At 36.3% G+C, this 22,788-nt stretch overlaps 1 protein-coding gene across 1 annotated transcript; it reads left to right on the forward strand.

Moving 5' to 3' along the window:
• Positions 1–12,743: 12,743 nt before the first annotated feature.
• Positions 12,744–16,953, forward strand: LOC109050936 (zinc finger protein Gfi-1b-like). Its single transcript, XM_042716635.1, has 6 exons — positions 12,744–13,152; positions 14,509–14,764; positions 14,894–15,066; positions 15,376–15,486; positions 15,994–16,159; positions 16,355–16,953. Exons 2-6 carry the CDS (start codon positions 14,551–14,553, stop codon positions 16,450–16,452), a joined length of 762 nt encoding a protein of 253 aa, XP_042572569.1. The 5' UTR covers positions 12,744–13,152; positions 14,509–14,550; the 3' UTR covers positions 16,453–16,953.
• Positions 16,954–22,788: the final 5,835 nt, after the last annotated feature.

The raw sequence follows: 22,788 nt of genomic DNA on the forward strand, positions 1-22,788 counted from the left end.
TATAATTTAATAAGAAAATCCCATCCATTAAAAAATAAACATCACATTTAAATTTCACATTGTACTTTTTATTGCTGTGATAAATTCATTTATAGCATTTAAAATAATTTATCTTAGTTTTTATAGGTTTTTTTTTTTTTTTTTTTTTTTTTGACAAAATAGTATATTTCGATTTCTGTTACTTTATCGTTTCATCAGACATGAAATTAATTATTACTAGGGATGCACCGATAGGATTTTTTGGAGGCTGATACAGATACCGATTTTAACAAACACTTGTTGGCCGATTCCGATACCGATACCGATATTTGTCTCTTCCTCTCTTATTTGAAATTTTGGCATCAAAATAGATAGTATTTTGATCATTTTTTAAATCAGCAAAGTTTAAAAAAAAAACACCTGCATTAAATTATACTAGCAGTTTTATTGCTGCATCATTTAAATAATTTCTAATGAACATGGATTGGATCCATTTAACATTCAGCAGGCCTACATAAATACAACAGAACAAAGATACATATTAATCAAACAGTGCTTTTTAGGTAGGTTTAACAGTTTTCAGGTACAGAAATAAAGTAAACAAATGTAAAATAACACTTCACTGTATAAATTAAATACATATTAATCCTTCTTTATTGAAACAGACTTTATAATGATTAATCTTCTCATTTGTTTTTGTATACATTTTAATATTTTTTGTAAGTTTAAATATGTATGAGATCTCCTTTACTAAGGCGGGACTCTTATTTTGACGGGTTTTCTAGTCTACGGAGCTATGTGGGTAATGAAAGCACGCAGTTCTTCAGATTTAAAGTTCGTCAGTTTATTAAGCATCCCCCGAAAAGGCATGAGATCTGTATATGTTTGTTTACTGTTAGTTGTAATAAGTGTTTTATGCTGATGGTTGTAAATTGAAAAATCGGCCGATAAATATCGGCGGCCGATACATCGGTGCATCCCGAATTATAACCTTACAAGTATTTGCGCAGAATTTATAACAGTGCATCACTAGTAAAATAGACATAGTAAGACTTCAGCTGAATTAGCATTTATAGATTGATGCATTGAATTAGAATTTAGAAGTTTTTACTAATTTGCCGTCTTCTTTCAGAGTAAAGAAGAGGTGATGGCGCGGTCCGTCTAAGAGAAGCTGAACAGCATGCGCTATGGCTGAACTCGCGGCGACAAAAGATACGCTGAGCTAGAAAATACAGGTGAGAAAGAAATATCATTTCATTAGAAGTTTCTGTCAACCTTTATATCAGTGTAATTAAGTGTAAGAGTGTGTGTGTATTGCTTGCAGAAAGAGGAGGGGATTGATCCAAGGCCAGCTGAATCACTCAGGGACTCCAGACAGTATATAACTCAGCTGAGAGAGCAGATCGCTGGAACTCACGAACGAGGTGAGGCTATCACATAGAAACACACACACATACATTGCACTAGTGTGCTATCTGTCACAAGTGCTTAGCACTTGCATCACAATCTGTGATCAGAAGAAAAATCCATAGCGTTTGCAGCCCACACTGTTTTCAAAAAAAAGTTTCCCATGATCCCAAGTTGCTACACAAACCTGGTTTCTCTTCTTCTTAAAATGGCATTTATCATAGTTTTTGTGTGTTTTTTTTATATTTTTTTATATTATTATTTTTATCTGCACTTTGTCATCATTCTTATTAGTACGCTTTTTTTACCTGTGTACTCCATTTTAAAGTGGTATTATAGTGCTTTTCTTGGCACTTGGGATCTTCCCTAACCACAATAAAAACCACTCGAAAATCTTTTTCCCCACTTCCCCCCATATGCCCTCACACACACAGAAGGCTTTGATGGTTTGATAGTGTGGTGGTGCTTACCCACGCACCCAGTCACAGCTTGGATCTCACGCCCTTTATGTGATGATCTTGCTCATTTGTAGAAAAACCCTTTCGTGACAGGGGGTTTGTGAGAGTGGGTTGACATTCTCTTTCTCTTGTATTTATTTCCCTCCCTTTCAACCTCTCTGTTCACGTAGCACTCTGTACTCTCGTCTCTCGTTTTCATCCCTTTTCGTTTTGATTTTGTATCACCCACTCACGTTTCCTGCTCGCTCGATTTCTTTGCTTGTGTCAGTGTTTACATACAAATGTGAAGTGATTGTGCTCCAGTTTCATGGTTACTGTAATCACTGAGTTTGAGATGCATTGTGGGGCACTTTCAAAGGACAGATTTTACATCAGCATTTTGGGTTGCTCATATTCACCACACGAAAAATCAGGTCGCCATATGTTCGGTAGTGCCAAAGACTTTGCAAAATTTTTGATCAAAAAAAAAAAGGCTCCTAATCTAATATAACACAAGATGATGGAGAATTGTAGAAATTTTTTTTCTGTATTTATTTTGTACTTCAATAGTACAAAATAAGTGATTTTTTAAATATAATTTTCTTTAGTCAAATATTTTACATGGAGAAAATTTCTGTTTTAATGTTTGTCATCGTATATGTACTAACTAGCTCATTTTTCATTTACCAAAAACTGGTGGAGGTGGGATATATCAGTCATTTTCCGTGATATATTGTTGTTGTATTAGTGCTGTCAACGAATTAAAAATGATTTTATTAAAGCTATTATTATTATTATTATTTTTTTTTTTTTATTAATTGCTATTTATCCCATTATTTTCAATATTTGCAATCCCCTAAATTAGAGCATTCAGAGATGGTTACATTATGGAGGCAGACAACACACAAACACAACTTTTGGTAGCTATAATATACTGTATATATATATATATATATATATATATATTTTTTTTTTTGTGGGGGGTGTTTATTTATTGAATCTTTGTAAATGTGTAAATGGACATTCTTTGGGCACTGTGCACATCTTGTAGTTTTCAAGTATTTCAGCACTGAATGTGCCTTTCATTAAAATTGGTTAGGGGGGGGGTTTCTTTAACAGTACTTTTAAAAATCTCCGGTGATGTCCTAATTCGGAAGGTGCTGTGCCTGACTTTTTGCTCTGTGGTTTTGGCTGAAACGAGATCAACCAGACAGAGGAAGTGAGAGGTGGGGCTTGTGTAGATTGATTGTCTCAGGACGCTTTTCCATTGGTTAACCACAGCCCCTCCCACACTCACAAATTGCTAAAGCACTTATTGGGAAACCCATGACGTTTCAGATCTGAGATTTTAGCATAATACCTGTTTTAGGCTCTCACTAATGTTAGGACACACACGCAAACACACTCACTTATGCTCACTGACTCAGAAGGGAAGATCTGAAATGATGCAAGCAAAAAATTGGTGGTCCATTTCTGTGTCACACGCAAGAAAAATCCACTGTCTACATGATTCACACACATCCACAGTCGCAAAACATACTACAACATTCACCAGTGCACATGTAAATGGTTTTGAACATACAATGATACCACAAATTTAAAATGTCAAAAACAGCCTTGTAAATAGTCTCTGAAGATATCACTAAATTACATTTGACATTAAAATCTTTGCATTCTTACTTTAACATGACTGTGTTTTCAGTTTGCAATATTTTATCAGATAATTTGTGAATTAATTAAATCTGATTTCTGGGATTAAACTTTTTCGTACTATTTTTTTTTTTAGTGTGCAGCCCAAATATGCATGTAATCTGTTTAACATCCAAGTCTCAGTATATTACTACAAATCTTTAAAAAACACCACACCTCTTAATCTCAATTAATCAAAACCACAGCGTATTTAACACGCAGAAATAAGATTGACAAAGTGATCTCGCCCACAGTGGCATTTTTATACTTTGCTCTAAACTCTTCTAAATTCAGTTGATTAAATTCTACACTCAGCGCATTTTAATAATCACCACTTGTTGCTATGTAAACGTACCAACTTGTTGAAGGCAGTGTTAGTGGAATTACTGTGACAATTCAAGTGAAAAAAAAGGATGGTTAAGTGGTTAAATGTATGACTAGTGCCTTTAATGTTAGTGTTTATATTCTACAGAAAACTAAAGGAATGTGATGCTTAGAAATTTAGTGCTGTTCTTGGTTCTGGAATACCTTAATGTTGTTTTCAGTTCTTTTTCTAATCTTTTTTATTTTTTAATAGATCAGAAGAACATGTTTATCTTATCTTGTGGTGACGATACATGATATGAAGGCTTACTTCCTTTTAAACTTCCTTAGTATTCAGTTATTATTGTCAGCATCTGTTATCTCTTCATGTAGTCCAGAGTGATGCTCAAAACCTTACCACTTGTTGGACAACAAGCCAGTTTACCTTTTAAGCTAAATAATGATGTTTATAAGACAAGTTTATTCTTTTTATAATTTTCAGACATCTAGAACAAATCTGTGTTTGTGCATCTATGTCTTTATTTTATTTTATTTTTAAAACTTCATTGTAAAAAACTTATCCAGGATGTTGTATGTTATTCAACATGCAGGATGACAGAATGAAAGAGTGACCAAAAAACTCATTCACTTATGAAAAGGAGGGTAATTATTCTTTTAATTTATTTATTTTATGGGTAGTTAATTATTAGTATTATTTCATTCACTTGTTGGTTTTTTATTGTTGTCATACAAGTGACGCGACATACAGCCAAGTATGGTGACACATACTCAGAATTCGTGCTCTGCATTTAACCCATCCAAAGTGCACAAACACAGCAGTGAACACACACACACACACCGTGAACACACACCTGGAGCAGTGGGCAGCCATTTATGCTGCGGCACCCGGGGAGCAGTTGGGGGAGACTCGAACCCACAACCTTAGGGTTAGGAGTCAAACTCTCTAACCATTTGGCCACGACTTCCCCTGAATGACACGTTAAAAACGACTGCAGTCATTTCGTGTTGAATCAATGCAGAAAATAATATCAGCTTTTTTGATGGAATCAGTTTCAGAGGTCCTTTTTTATTCTTTTTTGAATTGAATTCCAGCCTTACAGAAAATAAATAACAAACTCAAAAATGAGTCAATGAGTTAATTTTGTTAGTTTTTACTAAAGGGATAGTTCACGAATGAAGGGGGGGGGGGGTCGTCATGGTTGTCATGTGACACAGCGACCACGATAGCACTGTAACTGATATAGGCTTATGTTTTATTTATTTTTATTTTTATTCAAAATATTCCTAAACATGTTAACCAATGTCTCGATTATCAAATATGTGTAAGTAAATGCATTTTGCACCTTTATAGATTATGTTAGTTGATCTATAATGGGCGATGGGCAAAGTAGCCTAAAAGTGTAATCTATTGACTACGCATAAAAACCTGTCTTTTTACTTAAGTACCAGATATGGGTGTCTTGCCATAAAATATTTTTAATACAACTGACTTTGTATTTCGTCAATTTAATAAAAACATTGCAAGTTACTAATTTTAAAACTTTCGTTGTACAGAAAGAGAGCAAAGAACATTTACATTATCAAAGAACGTTTTTAATTGACTTCCAGTCTGGACAGAGTTCAAGCACTCTCAATAACTCCCATTATAGTCACTGAAGCTGTTTACACTGTGAAATGAATATCTTACATTGTTCGCACATGCATTTTGTTTCTGATGAGAGAATTCCTCAGAGCACAAAACACCGGAGTTTTCAGTGATGTCTCATTTGAAAACGTCTCTGACTATTCATTGTATTCATAAGTGCAACAGAATCATGTGTGATTGGTTATAATGCAAATCGCTGTAAAAAGGTGTCCCTTGTCTCTGGCTCAGCGCCAGCCAGCGAACGCAGATTTTAACTACGTTTGTCTGAATGGGCATTACGCCTCTACCCTCAGACCATCCAAGATGTAGGTGACTTTTTTCTGTAGTAAAACAGTTGGAGAAGATTTTTAGGTAAAACTGTGGCCATTGGTGATTCATAAATTCAAATCAACAGCTGCATGTATTTGAGAATAAAAAAAAAGTATATCAGGGATGCAAAATGAATACTTGTGGCTCCTGCAGATATATTGAGGTCTTATGAAGCGAAATGATCAGTCTGTGCAAGAAACTGAAAATTATTTACAATAACTACCTGTAATGCATGGCCTCAGGCAAACAGTCTGGAGTGATGTCCGGTTCACAAATGAATCATTCTTTTAAACTTTTTTTTTTTTTTTTTTTTTGAAAAAGTTCACCAAATCAAACTGAACCATCTTAAAACAGTTCACAGTTTGAGCAGCACAGATCTACAATCAAAACTTACTTTCAGACGGTCACTCTGATTCAAAATTAATTGTTGTCAGGAGCCACGGGTATTAATTTTGTGTTGCCTGAAATGCTTTTTTTTATACTCAAAGACATTCAGCTGCTGACTTGCATTTTATGAATCACCAAGGAGCAGTTTCAGCACAAAATTTTCTTAACTGTTCTACTAAAGAAAAAAGCCACCTGTATATTGGATGGCCTCAGGGCAAAAAGAAAATTTTCATTTTTGGGTGAACCATCCTTTTTGTAGACTGTTGCATAAAAAAGAATTGCAATGCATTTTTGACTGACTTGGTCAATCAGTTGCACTAACTACATTTTGCATACGCTGGTCCTTCTACTAGGCAGGCATTGATCCAGCATTAGTCAAATGGTCTTTTCTGCAGAGCTGTGTATTTGTAAGAATGTTTGCCAGAGTCAACTCCCTTCTCTTAAACATTTTAGATCAGGCAGCTGCGTGGACAGCCCTCCAAGTTCCAGAATACCAGTGGTGGCGTTTATCAGGACCTATGTTTGGAAAGCCCAGCGTCTGCAGAAGGTGATTACCTTAGTTCGGATGAGGACCCTCTTCAGAGCCTGCCTGTGAGCTCCCTGTACACGCACCACTCTTCACCTCATCTGGACAGTCAAGGCAGCACAGACAGCGACGGCGAGGGCGAGGAAAGGAACCCCATTCAAACAGCCCTGCCAAGACCCTCTGCCTAACAGCAGCAGCTTTACTACACCCGGGCATGGTGTGCACCGAAGGACTCGAGAACTGAGATTGCTTGAAAAAAGGGGTGAGACGGGGACAGATGGAATCCCTTTAGGAATAGACTGCACAAAATGCACACATATATAGCGAGAGCGAGAGATTATGTACATTCACCCAGAAGCTGTCAGAGGTAGGGCAGGAAACCGATGCATAGCGTGACACTCTCATAGTATGCTTTCGCCCTCAATGGATCGAATCACTCGAGCTGTGTCCGAAACTTGAAAAAGGCCCCTTTGCTAAGGCACATCCAAATCCAGCATTTGCCTTCCATCTGTTTGAATTTTATTATAATCTTAAGTTTGGGTTTTGGTGTTAGAATTACATCTGATGAAGAGATTTGAAATACAAGAAATATCATCACAAGCTTTCTTTCCCCCATACAAATGGCTGTTTTCTGTTTTTTCAAACTTAAGTTTACGTTCTACACAGAGATGACGTTGTAGGCACTAAATATTTGATTTATGATTTATGTTCTAGATCATTGTGACGTTTGGTGTACCTGGCAGCTGCTTTCAAATTCGGACACAGCCTCTATGTCTCTCTCTCTCTCTCTCTCTCTCTCTTATACTCTCTCTTTGTCTTTTTGTCAGTGTGTCTGTTGCACAGTTCTTAAACGTATTGTATTTCTTCCCAGGACTGAATTTGGAGTTCTGTGTTACAAAACACATACACAGAGAAGTCAAACTTTCCTCTTCTCAGAATGCCAGAAAGTTTGGTCATTTTTGCCATTTTCTTCTTTCAGAAAACAGTGTGGCCTTGAAACTACCTCTAATTTATCCAGACACTCACTCAATCCCTGTGAGCATACCATCTTCACCAATACAACATCCATCTGGCTAGAATTGAGGTGACAGAGGAGAGAATAAGCAAGCAGGATACACACCTTCAGGTACACTAATAGTCTGCAGCATCCTATCAAATCTTTGGCTTTGGAAATCATTGGATTGTCTTTGTCACACTCAATTGGCGTCAAACGTAGGGGCCATCTCTACAGTTTCTTTAGAGGAAAGCAGCAGATTTGGTGCTTTTCTCAACCTGGATGTCTTGTTCCTGTGGAGGATGTGTCCTTGTTCCAGTGGATGTGCACCTTTTATGTTTATATCAAACCCAAGAGACACTACAATCACTTTAATAGTGAGATGTGAAGGCTGAGGGAAAGAAAATAAGAATGAACAAAGTCTTATTATTAACGTAATAGGATGTTAATAGTTACATACATAGATGAATATTACCGTAGCTCATCCATGTATTTGTGTGTGTTTTATACAAAACAAAGAAAGCTGATCAAAATTTTGGATGGAGAAAAATCCATTGCTAAAGAACTAGTGTCAACATTGCCAAATGTTTTTTTTATGTTATTTATGTTTTTTTTTTTAAATAATGTTAATGTACTTCATGCATACAGAGGCCAAACTATTTCATTTATACTATTCTTCTGTGCCAATCCTGAAAAACTACAGGGTCTCCAGAAAAGAGATTAGGTAGATCAGACAGAAAAACAACTGCTGCTATGACATATCTAGTTATTTATTTTATTATTATTTTTTAATCAATTTTTACTCCCATGTAAGGTAGATCTATAAAATCCAAGATAAAACTGTGAAGTTATTATTGACTTGGCGCTTACCAGCAATGAGTTGCCTGGATTTGTACACTGCATAAATACCCTCAGTCAAGCAACTATGCGATATTGATTTGCATTGCACATTTCGCTCCCACTTTATATTTGGTGGACTTAACTACTATGTACTTACATTTAAATGAATAATTTGGTACAATGCACTTATTGTGTACATACATGTTTTTACATTGTACTTATATTTTTAAAAATACCTATATGTAATTACATCTGTAATTGATTTCTGTAATTACATTTATATTTACACTGTTGACCAGTCCCTTACACCTTAACCCACCCTTAAACCTACCTTTACCACCAAACCTGTCCCTAACCTTACCTGTATCCCACCTTAATAGCAGCAAAAGTGTTTTGCAATACATAAAGAACATAGTACATAGTAAGTACATAGTAGTTAAGGCCACCTGATATAAAGTGTGACCCACATTTCAAACTGTTAACCACCTTAAGCATTGATCCTGATTTGTATGGGTTTGTGCTGATTCTAAAGCAACTTCCTGAAGCATTTCTGAAGACTGTGGCATTTGGTTGTTAAAGAAATTCTTCATTTGTAGAGCTAAAGCTTGTTCGCATTTGACTGAACTAAGGTTTACAAACAAACGTAATTAAATTACAGTTAATTCATAAACTGTTGCGAGATTTTGTATATATACATTATATTATACAAATATTTCATGCTTGTAACAGTTTTCTTCCTTTTAATCGAGTTTGGTCACTTCAATTTTTTTTACCCACAATTTCGTAACCTGTCTTGAAGACTTCCATCTAACTCAGTACTGTCTGCGATGCTGTGTTTGTCTGACCACACATGGTACATCAGCCTTTCCCCACCACTGCCTCATTTTGCTAAAGCTCATCGGTCATTGCATTTATCAGACATTCTACATGTTTACATGACTTTCGGAGAGCGAAACATTTCCGACATTTGCACCCTTTTGACAAAAACCAGTGAGACGCTGCTCTCAGTCATATCTCTGACAGTATGATGCATTACAAGACATTGGAGTTTTGGGGAGAATACTTGGGGTGAAGTATTTACAGTATGTGCTGAATGTGACATGAAAACCATTTAAGCATATCTCCTTTTGAGTGGTTGTAAGTTCTCAAGGTAGCCTGGGGTTGCTGTTTTAACATACCACAGTGTTTTATTGACTAAAAATTGTTTTTGTTTTGTTTTTTGTCTAATGCAAAAATGGTTGTGTGGAATCGCTTGTTGTAGAGTTGCTATTTTTCCCTTGATCAAACCTGTAATACCCTTATCATTGATTAAAAATATATTTTTTAAAAAGAAAAATTGACATAGAATGAAAAATAACTGTGAATTGAACTCATGATATTTTATGCATATAGACTTTTAGGATTTTAATGTTGTTTCATATTGCACTACAAATGAAAACTAAACCTCTAGCTTCATCTCTACTAGGCCTTTACTCTGATTTAGAGCATCCTTCCTGTTCCCCAGTGACCTCTGTAACATTTAAAACCATCCACAAAACCATCTACCATTTATAAACTGTTCTTTACAAGAAAAGCAGCAACTAAAGGAAGTTGCTTTGCACGTTTCATTTCTTGCTGGTCTTTAAAAGGGAAACCTCGGAGGGTCCCAGAAGCTGAAAGACTTTATCAAGCAGTAATGTACCAACATTTGTTCTGGTTTGGAACTGTTGGATTTCAAATAGTCAAAGGAAACTTTCTTCATAACTTGATTACAAAACACAACGGTTTTGTGGTGCGAGTTTTAGCTTCTGAAGAATATTTGCTAATAGGAAATCAGAAATGGCTGTTTTGAAATGAACTTGGACTGAGAGTTGACGTTTAGAGATTTTGTTTAAAACAAGAAGTCAGTCTTACTGGGAAGGCATTTCCAAGCTTGTTTATTGTTACCTGACCAGGAACGTACCATTTTTTAGATTGTCAATAAGTGGCTAATATGGTCAGAATATTTCTGTCTCACATTGAGCTCTAATTTCAATCGCCTTCAGAATGGCTGAATTATGTTCTAATCAGTGGAAGAAGAAAAAAGATGAATGAAAAATGTTACAGTGATTAATAATATCAGTACTTTGTGGTATAATGAGTCAGTTTTCCCTGCATGTAGTCCGTCACGTCTCAGAAACACTATATCACATTTTCAGTTGAAGCTGAATACTTTTATGTACTGTTATTAGTTTTTTTTTTCTTTGGTAACATTCTTTCATGGCAGTTTTTATCTCACTCTTTTTTCTTCTTTTTCTTTTTTGTTCTTGTTGTTGCTTGAAAGGTTGCCGATGTAAGCAATGATCATAATGAAACCCCGAATGGTTCCATGAAAGCTATGTTGTAGTTACAGTAGACAACCCTAACTACAACAAAATGCATAAATTACACTTCTATGCACAAGCTTGATGAAAATCACTGTTCAAAAAGAACACTTTATTTTTGGTTTTTTTTTTAGTAATTTTTTAATGCCTCCGTTTTTTTTTTTTTTTTTTTTTTTTTTTGGTCTTCCATTTTCTTAAGTAAATGTGGCGATAAATTGGGAAAATAATATTTGTATATAGCACACGTCTTTCAAGTGTTACAATCATACAGAAAATGTTCTTACTGTATGTATTGTATTCAGTGTTTTCATTCATATGACTGCTATCTCAAACACCGTGTGTATCAAAACAGCAACCCCAAAAGCAGAGGTCAATATTTCATACACTCCACATTATGCTTTCAGGTGTGGCCATATTAAATAAATGGCCAGTGAGGGCATGAGGTCATAACGCAGAGGCTGATGAGACATCACCTCCTCTATAGTGCTCCAACAGCCTGCCTTACCTCCGTTCACCAGTACGTAACATGTCCAGTTAGTCTCCCCATGACACCCGGCAGATCCATCCTCTCTCTCCTACAGTTTACTGATGTGTTATTAAGAATGACAGTACTAAAGATTATATAAATGGCAATGTTATCAAATGATGATCCAGTGTTCTGTATTTGATGATAAAATGTATTTAAAAAAAATAAACATTTATGCTATACATTTGCGAAGTTCAAATTTTGGTGTCATGTGTATGTATTATTTTGCATTATGACATCAGTTCTTTAATATTTTGTGTTTTGTTTTTTTATGGTAGGAAATATTCACCTTGCATCAGGACGGAATGGTGACAGAATGTTCATTTTGATTAAACTGACCCTTCCAAGCTCTAAATGCATGTAGCATCATGCAAAAATAATTGTTTTGGGTTAGAAATCTAGTTATGCTTTTTATCTTGTTTCATATTGAATAAAACAAATTTAAAGTGATAGTCTTCTTACTTTCACCCAAAATGAATGCAAAAATGAACATCTAAACCTGTATGAATTTCTTTCTTTTTTTTTTCTTTTTTTTTTTTTATTTTGTTGTGAGTGAGCAACCAAACACTTGCTGGGAACCCACTGACTTCTGTATTTTGCATACTATGGAAGTCAGTGGGGACCAGCAACTGTTTGGTTACCCACATTCTTCAAAATATTTGTTCAAGAGAAGAAGAAAAAAGCTCATACAGGTTCTGCTCAACTTTATATGTACATAATGGCAAACTTTTCACTTTTGTTTGAACTATCACTTTATTAAGGCCACTTAAGCCCTCATCTCATCTGTGTACATCATTTAAAACATTTCAAATTCCTCGATGTGGAAAAAGCTGCTTTTAAAAACATACACTTTGTGCCATTTTATATCCATTTCTTGCTAAACCAATAAACCTGCAAACTGCAGCTTTAGACAAACCAAACAGAGTTTCTTCCTATTTGTCATCCCTACAGCGCAAATGTCACGCTGGTTGGCCTAAATGTGAGGACTTAATGTCAGTTATTTATATGGTTTTAAGGCATGGGCAAAAGAGCTAAGTCTTGTTGCACCTCACACAACCACACTCCCCAGGGTTCATCAGGCTTTCTACACCCTCATCACTTTTCCCTTTCTTCCTCTCTTCCTCATCTGTCTGCATGGGGTCTGTGAGTGTTTGATACCTTCAGGGACAATAGAAAATCTGAGTTCAAATGATGCGTCATAATCACGCCATATCACACTCCTCGGCCTACCTATGGTTTACATTTTGCAATGAATGACTACTACAGCCATTTTTGCAATGAGAACATAAAATCACCACAGTGCTTTTTATTAGTCACATCCACGGTTAAACAAAATAGGTAGGACTTCTTAAGATATGTGTGTCCAACAGAAAAGGCTGTGTTTTCGATGAGAGCACCCTGATTTATTTTGCTGGTAGTTTTCCTGCGCACTGCAGCAGCAGTTAGGGTTAGTGTAAGTCTGGTTTGTAACAGCGCGAGGCAGAGCGCGCGGCGGAAACTGACGCGTCTGTGGTCGGCCGGTTTTGTGAGCGCGCGTTACCGAGGTTTCAGTTTTGCTGCGCTTTAAGGAGCGCGCACCTGTCCTCAGTGATTTATTACTGCTAGTGACGGAGCGAGACACGACACTGTAGCACGGCCTAATCTGTCTGCAATAAATACAGTCAGATAATAAAAGTAAGAAGAAGTATTACATTTAATGTTAATTTTATTATAGCAACACCTCGGTTGGCTCTGGACGCATTTACTGGTAAGTCCTGTACAGTTTATTTTGAAGATAATGGCGCTAATGACAGTGAACTAACACAAATAAGTTTACTGTCATTAGTTTTTAAAATAGGTTTAGGTTTTACCACGACATTTTCACTTAATACACCTAAAACCACATGTGCTCATACCAATACCTAAACTTTAAATTATAAAATATGTAAGTATGTATCTTTGAAGCTGTGTCCTGGAAGGAAGGGATTACAATACACATTTTGATGAGTTTCTGTGTCCCTGCACACCGTTAGATATTTATGAAGCATTTTAAAACATTATGTAATATCAAAGTCTCCATCCTTGAGAGCTTCTTTCTACAGTACATTCACTTGCTTACTATCAATAAGATCACAAAGGCTCTGGAAAAGTTTAAATTTAAGTTTAATCATTTAAAGTAATCACACCAAATTGTAAAGAAATTATTTTGTTTAGTTTTTTCCTCCCATTTGTACTTGCAATACCAGAATTGTACATTTAATACATCTGTGATATGTATGATTATGTAGATTAGATACTCTTTTCAACACTGTAAGATTTTTTTTTTTTTTTTTTTGGTGGTAAAACAAAATAGACAAAAAAATTTAAAAACACGATTATTCATTGAAGAATGGCTAGATTTGCATTTTTATTTTAACTTTAAAAATTCAATATTTGTTTTAAGATCTGTAGTCTGTGTTTGCCCCAGTACACAAAGTTTCTCTGTCTGTGAGTTAATATTTTGAATTTCATATATTAATATTTAATGATTAAATGGATAATCAACACGACCAAGACCTAAAAGATTTACTACAACAATTATGACGGTTTACGTATGTTTACGTACATTGAGCATTTAATGAACTCTTATAAGCAATACATTGTATGTTACACGGACGTTTGATATTTTTTTCTTATTACGCTGTTAAATATTTAATTTTAAACAGAAATGTGTTCTCATCTTGCAAGTCAGAGATTCTCAGATGATAATCAGAGCAACTTCATGACAGCGTATTCCTGTTAAAAAATTGAATCCCCATTATTTACAATCACTTTATGAAATTAATTAGATATTACTTTGAGTTTCAGTGGAGATGAGCTATATTTAAATATGAATATAGAAATTTCTATAGCACCTTCTATGGTCTAGACTCTTAAGAGAATCTGTGCTTCCCCTGACAAAAATAAATAAATAAATAAAACCATTTATTAATGATTTTTCATTATAAGCATAGATCAAAATTAGTTACTAGTGCACAACATTTATTCCTCATTTAAATCAATACATATATTATGCTGAGATTTAATGTGCATCATGTCCCTGTATATATGGTTGTCATATATTTTTGTCTCTCTCCATTTTTAGTCCTGCAGGACAATCTTCTCTGTTGCTAGCTCTCTGTTCATTATGCCTCGTTCATTTCTGGTGAAAAAGAGCAGGAAGGGAGGCTTTCGTTCCTCTCTTCCCATCGCTGACGTGCCCTATCTAGGCCTGGTGGGCTGGTCTGTCCCCATAAAAGTGGCTACACTGCCAGAGGAATCAGGCCAAGAGATACAACCATATTCTCCTATCATACAGCAAAACAGCACACACAATAGTCATGAAAATGACTGGAAAACAGGTACGTTAATCAACAAAATTCATTTTTAATACATGAGGAAGTTATGGGGATTCCTTTTTATTTTTTGTATAGCCATGGGCAAAAAAAACTTCATGTGTTTAACACTCCTTCTTCATTGGGTTTCTGCAGATCCAGCAGGTTTCCGGTATGGCCCTCCTCCATCTCCAGTGCACTGGTTACCAGTCAACTCTAGAGGCATAACAGACATACAAGAGCTCAACAGCAGAGACAGTTCAGTGGACTGTTCTCTGATGAGTCCTCGGAGGGATTCGGGCCCAAAACATTGCAGCTTATGTGGCAAGGTATGCCATTTTGTGTCCAAAAAAAGAGAAAAAAATAGTTACATTCTTATATAACACTAAAACAATGAAACAAACTGTCTTCAGGCCATTTTTGGAAGATTTGTTTAAAATACAAATCCACTCGTTTGACCAGCTCCTCCAGTCCATAAATCTTGCTCACCAAGAAATAGAAGATAAAACAGTTTCCTTGAGTAGCACTTTAATAATATTTCACTTTACTTTGGCCTCAAGCCTTTCTGTGACAGGGGGGAAACTTTTCACTTCCTGAGTCGTTCTTTAAACAATTCTGGTTTGATTTTTTTCCATTAGGTTTTCTCCTCTCTCGCCCGTCTGGAGTCTCACGTGTACAAATTGCATGGTAGTCATCATGGACGGTCTCTGGTATTCCGTGACAGCAGAGACCCCTTGGTGCCATGCAGGGTAAAGTAGAACCATTAGTTTTGCTTTTTGATTTTTTTTTCTTTAGCTTTGGGGCTTTTTTTTTTCTTTTTTTTTTTCTTTTTTTTTGTGAATTCACGATGAAAGGTTGTTATGTCTCCCTCTGATGCTGACTAGTGTAATTGCAGCCTTAGTGAGTAGTTGTGGTCACCCAGTGTAGTTTTTTTTTTTGTTGTTGTTTGTTTGTTTGTTTGGGTTTTTTTGCATGTTGTCCTAGAGCATGCCTTTATCTTTACCAATTCCAACTTTGTTTCTCTTATGTAGTTTAGTAGGCATTTTTGCCTTTTTTTAAGCAATTATTTTTATGACTAAATATGTATATGAATATGCAAAAATGTCAGTTTTCTAAGTGAAATATTATACAGTATATATATATATACATACACTGTATAATATCTTTCTTGTAAAAAAAAAAATTGTACACTGATTTTTGATAAACTATAAAGTTATTTTTAAATTGTCATTGCATTTGTTCATTTTGAATTTCAGGAACGAACATTTGAGTGCAAGGAATGTGGGAAGGTATTCAAACGCTCATCCACTCTGTCCACTCACCTCCTGATCCACTCGGACACGCGGCCATATCCCTGCCAATACTGTGGCAAGAGATTCCACCAGAAATCCGACATGAAGAAACACACCTTCATACACACCGGTGAGACTCACAGAGATTTGAAACTTTGAAAAGGATGGAATCATTAGGATAGATGAAATGGGAAAAATAAAAATTGTTTATTATCAGAACCTTACAAAATAACAGTAAAGTATACTGCATTTCACTTACCATATATTGAGTACATGTGTTTTGATTGCTCCTCATTTGACAAGGTTTATTTTGTGATTTGTTCAGGAGAAAAGCCGCATGTGTGTAAAGTGTGTGGTAAAGCCTTCAGTCAGAGCTCCAACCTGATCACACACAGCAGAAAACACTACAAACTCTTCAGCTGAACACACTCTCCTCTAGGAAGAACCCAACCAAGACCTCTGTGAACTTACACAAGTTAGCTTTAAACACAAAAAGTATTATAAATTATCAAGTGCATAGTTTCTTCTCTATGTTTTTAAACCAAGTCATTTATTCACAGTGCATAAGAGCGTTACGTGTGAGATGTAAACGAAAGTGTCATCATAGCTGTACATCAGTAATAAATGAATGCAAAGAAAAAGATAAAGTGCACAATTAAATGCAATGTTGACTCATATAGATGGATCCGGTGATACAGAAATGAGTCAAGCAGCAATGCAGCTGATGGCCGCAAGTATTCATCCTGAGTCACTGCAAAACAAGTTTGTTTATAGCAGTTCACACAAGTTGAACCTGTGCATAAATCCACAGAAAGCAACAATCAGATATCACCAAGTTTTCACAGTTTTTTCTTCTAAAGCCCATCGATTTGAAAGGCATTTTAAAACCTCACCATAACAAGTAAATGACTGTTCAAAGCTTTATTCCTCTGTGATTTCTATTAAGACTGTACATGTGTCAGACAAAAAGAATGATGATTTATTAGTTTTATATATTACCTTTATCCAGCTCATTAGCCTTCTCTCAGGACTTCACATTATTGGGATCTGGATAAAGTGCTTTAGGTGAGTGAAATGCAACCAGTAAAAATGTACAAATTACTGTAAAACAGGAGCTCTAAAGACTGTGTAGTAGACGTATTAGGGGTCAGAGATTCATAAACCATAAATTATGGCTGTAATTGCATACTGCGGGAATGAAGTGCAATGGCTGACACTCACCTGCAAAGCAGCCCTCAACACATGGACCATCTGAGGGCAGACAAACCTCTGCTGAACACAAAATAAATCTGACAAATCCAAAAAAAAAACATTAAGTTTCTAAGCACTTCCAGAGCTGTTTTTTCCTCCTCGTCTGTCTGCAGATTGGCATCTTCATACAGGAACTGGAATGTAGTGATTGTGACTCGTCTAACATGATTGATCAGGGCCTCTGCAGGTGTAGCAGGAGGCTGGTGGGTTGGGGTCTGGTCAAGGAAATTTGGGCACCTAAAGTCAAAAAGAAATGTTATTTTAAATGTTGAAAACAGTTGTGCTGCTTAATATTTTTACTGAAAGCATTAAACCATTCAAAGTTTTGGGGTAAGATTAATAAAAAAATAAAAAATAAAACACTTAATCAGCAATGATGCATTAAAGGAATTAATTAAGTGACAGTATACAAAATGGAAACAAACAAACACACAAAACCATCTCGTACCCATCGTAAATAAGGATCCAGGCAGATTTTGCAGAGCGTGGGTATGAAACACAGTACAGCACCAGCAGCATAGCAGTGGGGTCTGGAGGATTTAGCAGATGCACTTCCAGGTAAAGGAGTTTTCCCAGCAGCATATGCAGGGTGGTATTGTGGGTAATAATCATTGTAGTATTCATCTGAATGAAAAAGGCTATAGTTAATGCAACAAATCTTATAAATCACTTTTTTGGGGAGTTGCAAAAGTCATCGCATGCCTCGATTTTCTTGAACATGTTAACATTTCACTTGGAAAAATTGTTTATATTTTTCAACACTGTAAGAGAAGATTCTTAGGTTTTATATGAAGAAAATGTTTTAAAACCTTTGCAATCCTGAGCTGAACTCCAAACACCCCTGAGCTTTGATAGAAGGTCCAAGGGATGGGCTTTTCCCCAAATAACCCACACTTACCACAGATCTGGGTAAATAGTGACACTCAACCAGTAGCCTCCCAGACAGCACATATTGTTGGCCCAGTGTGAAATCCATGGGCGGAATCTGGGCTGACACTGCTTACTGTCTGGGCTGGGACAACAGGGAACATGCAGTCTCAGCATGGTCCTTGGCTCTTTGTGCATCAGTGTAACTGTATTTTCATGAGTACCTTACAGGTGACTCTCTAGTGATGGAGCCATAATTTAGACTGAGGGGCTGCACTCTGTTCAGGATCTCCACTATATAGATGACCGTTTTACCCTCCTCCTAGAGACAGTTAAGTTAGGCTTGCACACAAACTTGCTTTCAGATACACACCTATTGCAATGAATCTACTCACAAATCTGTGCACCCCACCTTCATCCAGAGGGATCGTGAAGTGGGCCATGTCAGCAGTTACTTTGGTAACACTTTCTATGAAGCCCATATTTATAATACATTATAAGGGTATTCTTAAGGCATTATAACGAATGCATGATGCATTATAAAAAAAAATAATAATAAAAAAAAAACATAATATCTTGAATCATCTCAGGAATATTCATAAGAACAGTTTTCAGTTTTCAGCAGCGGATGAGTGAACCGAAAAAAACAGAATGCAGAGCCACTGTGCAATCTGATTGGGAAACACAAAATACACAAAATTTCTTTCAAATGTTCTTGTTTGATTCTGATCAATACATCTTTAAGGCAAACTTTATACAAACAAAAACAATATTGTAAAATTAAGTAAATACAGCTTTCAGTTTAGCATGTTTTGTATAACTAATAAATTGTAATTGATACCTTATCATTACATACAAGTAATCTGATAACATTTTGATTCAAGGTTTATTTGTGGTTTTAAGTTATCTGCTCAGAAAACAATCAGGTGCATTTCAAAACATTTTCTGAAAAAAAAAAATAATAGGTAACACTTAACTGCTTACAACTTGCATAACAATGAATGACATCACAGACCTTCTGAGTCATGTGACAGGAAGAGTAAGGCAGGAGGATGTTGATGGTATAATCTTTTCCCCTTTTTACAGGGTACCCACAATGACTTGGGGCCTCCAAAATAGGTACAGCTTCTGTTTTTACCCCATTGGAAGGGGCTGTGAAAGAAGTGTCAAATTGTAAGATTTTTTTTTTGGTATATTAAAAGCCTAAACCTCAAACTCCCCTTGTCCAAAGAGGCCAAATGTTGGTCCAGGTGGCAGTTTTACGTTCATATGTTGGCTAGAACACAGCACCTGCAATTCAGGGGGTGGGCGAGCGGGTGTGGGTTTGGTTGTAAGGTGAGGAATGATTTGGTGCAAAGGTTTGATTGTAACAGGAGGAACTCTAGGTTGTGTGCCTATATCTCCAGTGTAGTGACACTGAAGCTGTAGGGTTCGGTATCGCAGTTGAGAGAAATCCCAGAACCTGATATATAGAGAGATCACTATGGAGGACTGAAGAGGTAAAAAAAAAAAAAAGAACAAAGGCAGAAAGAGCCATACATGATACCTGTTAAACACTGGACTATGGAAGCAGATTAGTCTCAAATATAATTCACGCAAAAAACACGATTCACACATGCGTAGACAATTTCACATGCATGAAACCTAATTCACGTACACACAAAAAAAATTCACGTGAGTGAAAAAAAAAAATATATTCACAAAAAGCAATTCACATGCGCAAAATAAATTATATATTCATAAAATACATTTCACAAATGCAAAACACATTCGTAGATATACAACTGTGCACAAAAACCTTTGAATGTTTAAAATGTACGAGTGTCCTGAATGTACAAATCGTCATTTACTACGAATCCACTCGGATTTGTGTGTGTGTGTTTTTGAGACTTTCCTGGAAGAGCTCTCTTCCCACGTGGGTCTGTCGTACTCTTTAGCCAATCAGATGCGAGCTTACCATTCAACCAATCATATCATAAGCCACTGAGAGTGCATTCAAGGAGAGTAGTTTTGCACATGTTCAGATGAAGTCACAACCAATCATATTTCTTTTCTTAATGATTAATAATATTATTTATGGAAAGATGGCACAATTTAAACATATTAAACATATACTTAATAAAAACAACAAAATATATGCAAAGATTTTCTGTAAGATAAGTAAATTAGCCAATTTTGTTTAAATGAAGGATCGCAGAAATAAGTACACCTGAGATTTAATTCAATGTATAATATTTTAGCACTTAGCATTTCCTCCAGAACTAGTATACTGCTCTGATGTTTCTTGGCACTGAGTGTACAAGTTCATGACACATTTTCACATGTCCTGTCCTGTTTAACTCTGCTCTGTTATGCCCTGGTCTTTAATGGGGAGTTTTGCTCAGCTCGTCTCTACAGAATCCCCCACAGCTGCTCAAGAGTGTTAAGATTGAGTGAAATACATGTCCACTGAAGGATTTTCACCTTGAGAGAATGAATATATTCATTGTCATGCTGAAAAAATGCCCAATAATGCAGGGAATGAGGGGAGGGTAGCTTCTTCTGTTTCAGGTTTTTGTATTACATCACACAGTAGTGTGTGAATTCATGCCAGCATTGATAAAGCACACCTTCAGCACTCATTCATCCCTATATAAAAGCTTTACTACCACTGAATGTCACTGTGGGTACCAAGCACTTCTCACAGTACTCCTCCTCTAGCAACACCAGAACATTTTGGATGCTTTTGGATCCAAAATGATTGACTTGGTCTCTTGAGACCAGAGTACGGATTCCCAGAAGTCTTTATTTTGTAAATATGGGCCTTGGAAGAGGTTAAATGAGTTTATTTTGCTTTGGCTACAGTAGGTAATTCTAGTGGTGACAACAAGCATTCATATCACTTCTGCAGGCTGCGTCATACTCTTTTCATAGCTTTTGCCGGCTCTGAGACACTTGCATGTTATTTCTCCTGCTCTTTTTCTAGCAAAAATCCACTCATCACTAAATGAAATTTCAGGATCCTTATCACAAGTCCATTGTTTTGAATGTCGGTGCTACTTCTGCTATATTTTCCCACTTAAAACAATAATTTGGTATATCTCTTGTACCATTGTCCTCTTTTATGCTAAGAAATAAGTCACCTGGCAGTTCTCTCCCAAGTGGTTCCACTGCTGCCAGCATTAAGTCTGAGTATGATTCAGTGGGCTATATAACACTTTTAATTGTCAGGAAATTACTTGTCTTTAAAAGTTTTGGTTCAATATATTTAACTGTTGATCAAAAATAGCCTTAGACCTATACACCTTTTTTTTTTTTTTTTTTTGGTTTTATTTAGTAAATTTCAGGAGGGTGTACTCATTTTTGCAACACAAAATTGTATCACTTTGATAAGGAAAATCTTATTTTTGCTGGATAATTTTGGCATTCTTCTTTTGTAACTGATCAAGCAGGCTTTTTGGAACATTATATATCCAAAAAAAACCTAACATGTCTTCTAAGTAGAGTAATTGCTGAATTTAAGTTTTAGAGGGGGTATACTATTTATGCTGTGCACTGTGTATATATATGTATGTATATATGTGTATATATACAGGTCCTTCTCAAAAAATTAGCATATTGTGAAAAAGTTCATTATTTTCCATAATGTAATGATAAAAATTAAAACTTTCATATATTTTAGATTTCATTGCACACCAACTGAAATATTTCAGGTCTTTTATTGTTTTAATACTGATGATTTTGGCATACAGCTCATGAAAACCCAAAATTCCTATCTCAAAAAATTAGCATATTTCATCCGACCAATAAAAGAAAAGTGTTTTTTAATACAAAAAAAAAGTCAACCTTCAAATAATTATGTTCAGTTAATGCACTCAATACTTGGTCGGGAATCCTTTTGCAGAAATGACTGCTTCAATGCGGCGTGGCATGGAGGCAATCAGCCTGTGGCACTGCTGAGGTGTTATGGAGGCCCAGGATGCTTCGATAGCGGCCTTAAGCTCATCCAGAGTGTTGGGTCTTGCGTCTCTCAACTTTCTCTTCACAATATCCCACAGATTCTCTATGGAGTTCAGGTCAGGAGAGTTGGCAGGCTAATTGAGCACAGTAATACCATGGTCAGTAAACCATTTACCAGTGGTTTTGGCACTGTGAGCAGGTGCCAGGTCATGCTGAAAAACGAAATCTTCATCTCCATAAAGCTTTTCAGCAGATGGAAGCATGAAGTGCTCCAAAATCTCCTGATAGCTAGCTGCATTGACCCTGCCCTTGATAAAACACAGTGGACCAACACCACAGCTGACATGGCACCCAAGACCATCACTGACTGTGTGTACTTGACACTGGACTTCAGGCATTTTGGCATTTCCTTCTCCCCAGTCTTCCTCCAGACTCTGGCACCTTGATTTCCGAATGACATGCAAAATTTGCTTTCATCCGAAAATAGTACTTTGGACCACTGAGCAACAGTCCAGTGCTGCTTCTCTGTAGCCCAAGTCAGGCGCTTCTGCCGCTGTTTCTGGTTCAAAAGCACACACCTGTGCATGGTGGCTCTGGATGTTTCTACTCCAGACTCAGTCCACTGCTTCCGCAGGTCCCCCAAGGTCTGGAATCGGTCCTTCTCCACAATCTTCCTCAGGGTCCAGTCACCTCTTCTCGTTG

This window comes from Cyprinus carpio, chromosome B1, assembly GCF_018340385.1.
Source record: "Cyprinus carpio isolate SPL01 chromosome B1, ASM1834038v1, whole genome shotgun sequence".
Classification (NCBI taxonomy): Eukaryota; Metazoa; Chordata; class Actinopteri; order Cypriniformes; family Cyprinidae; genus Cyprinus; species Cyprinus carpio.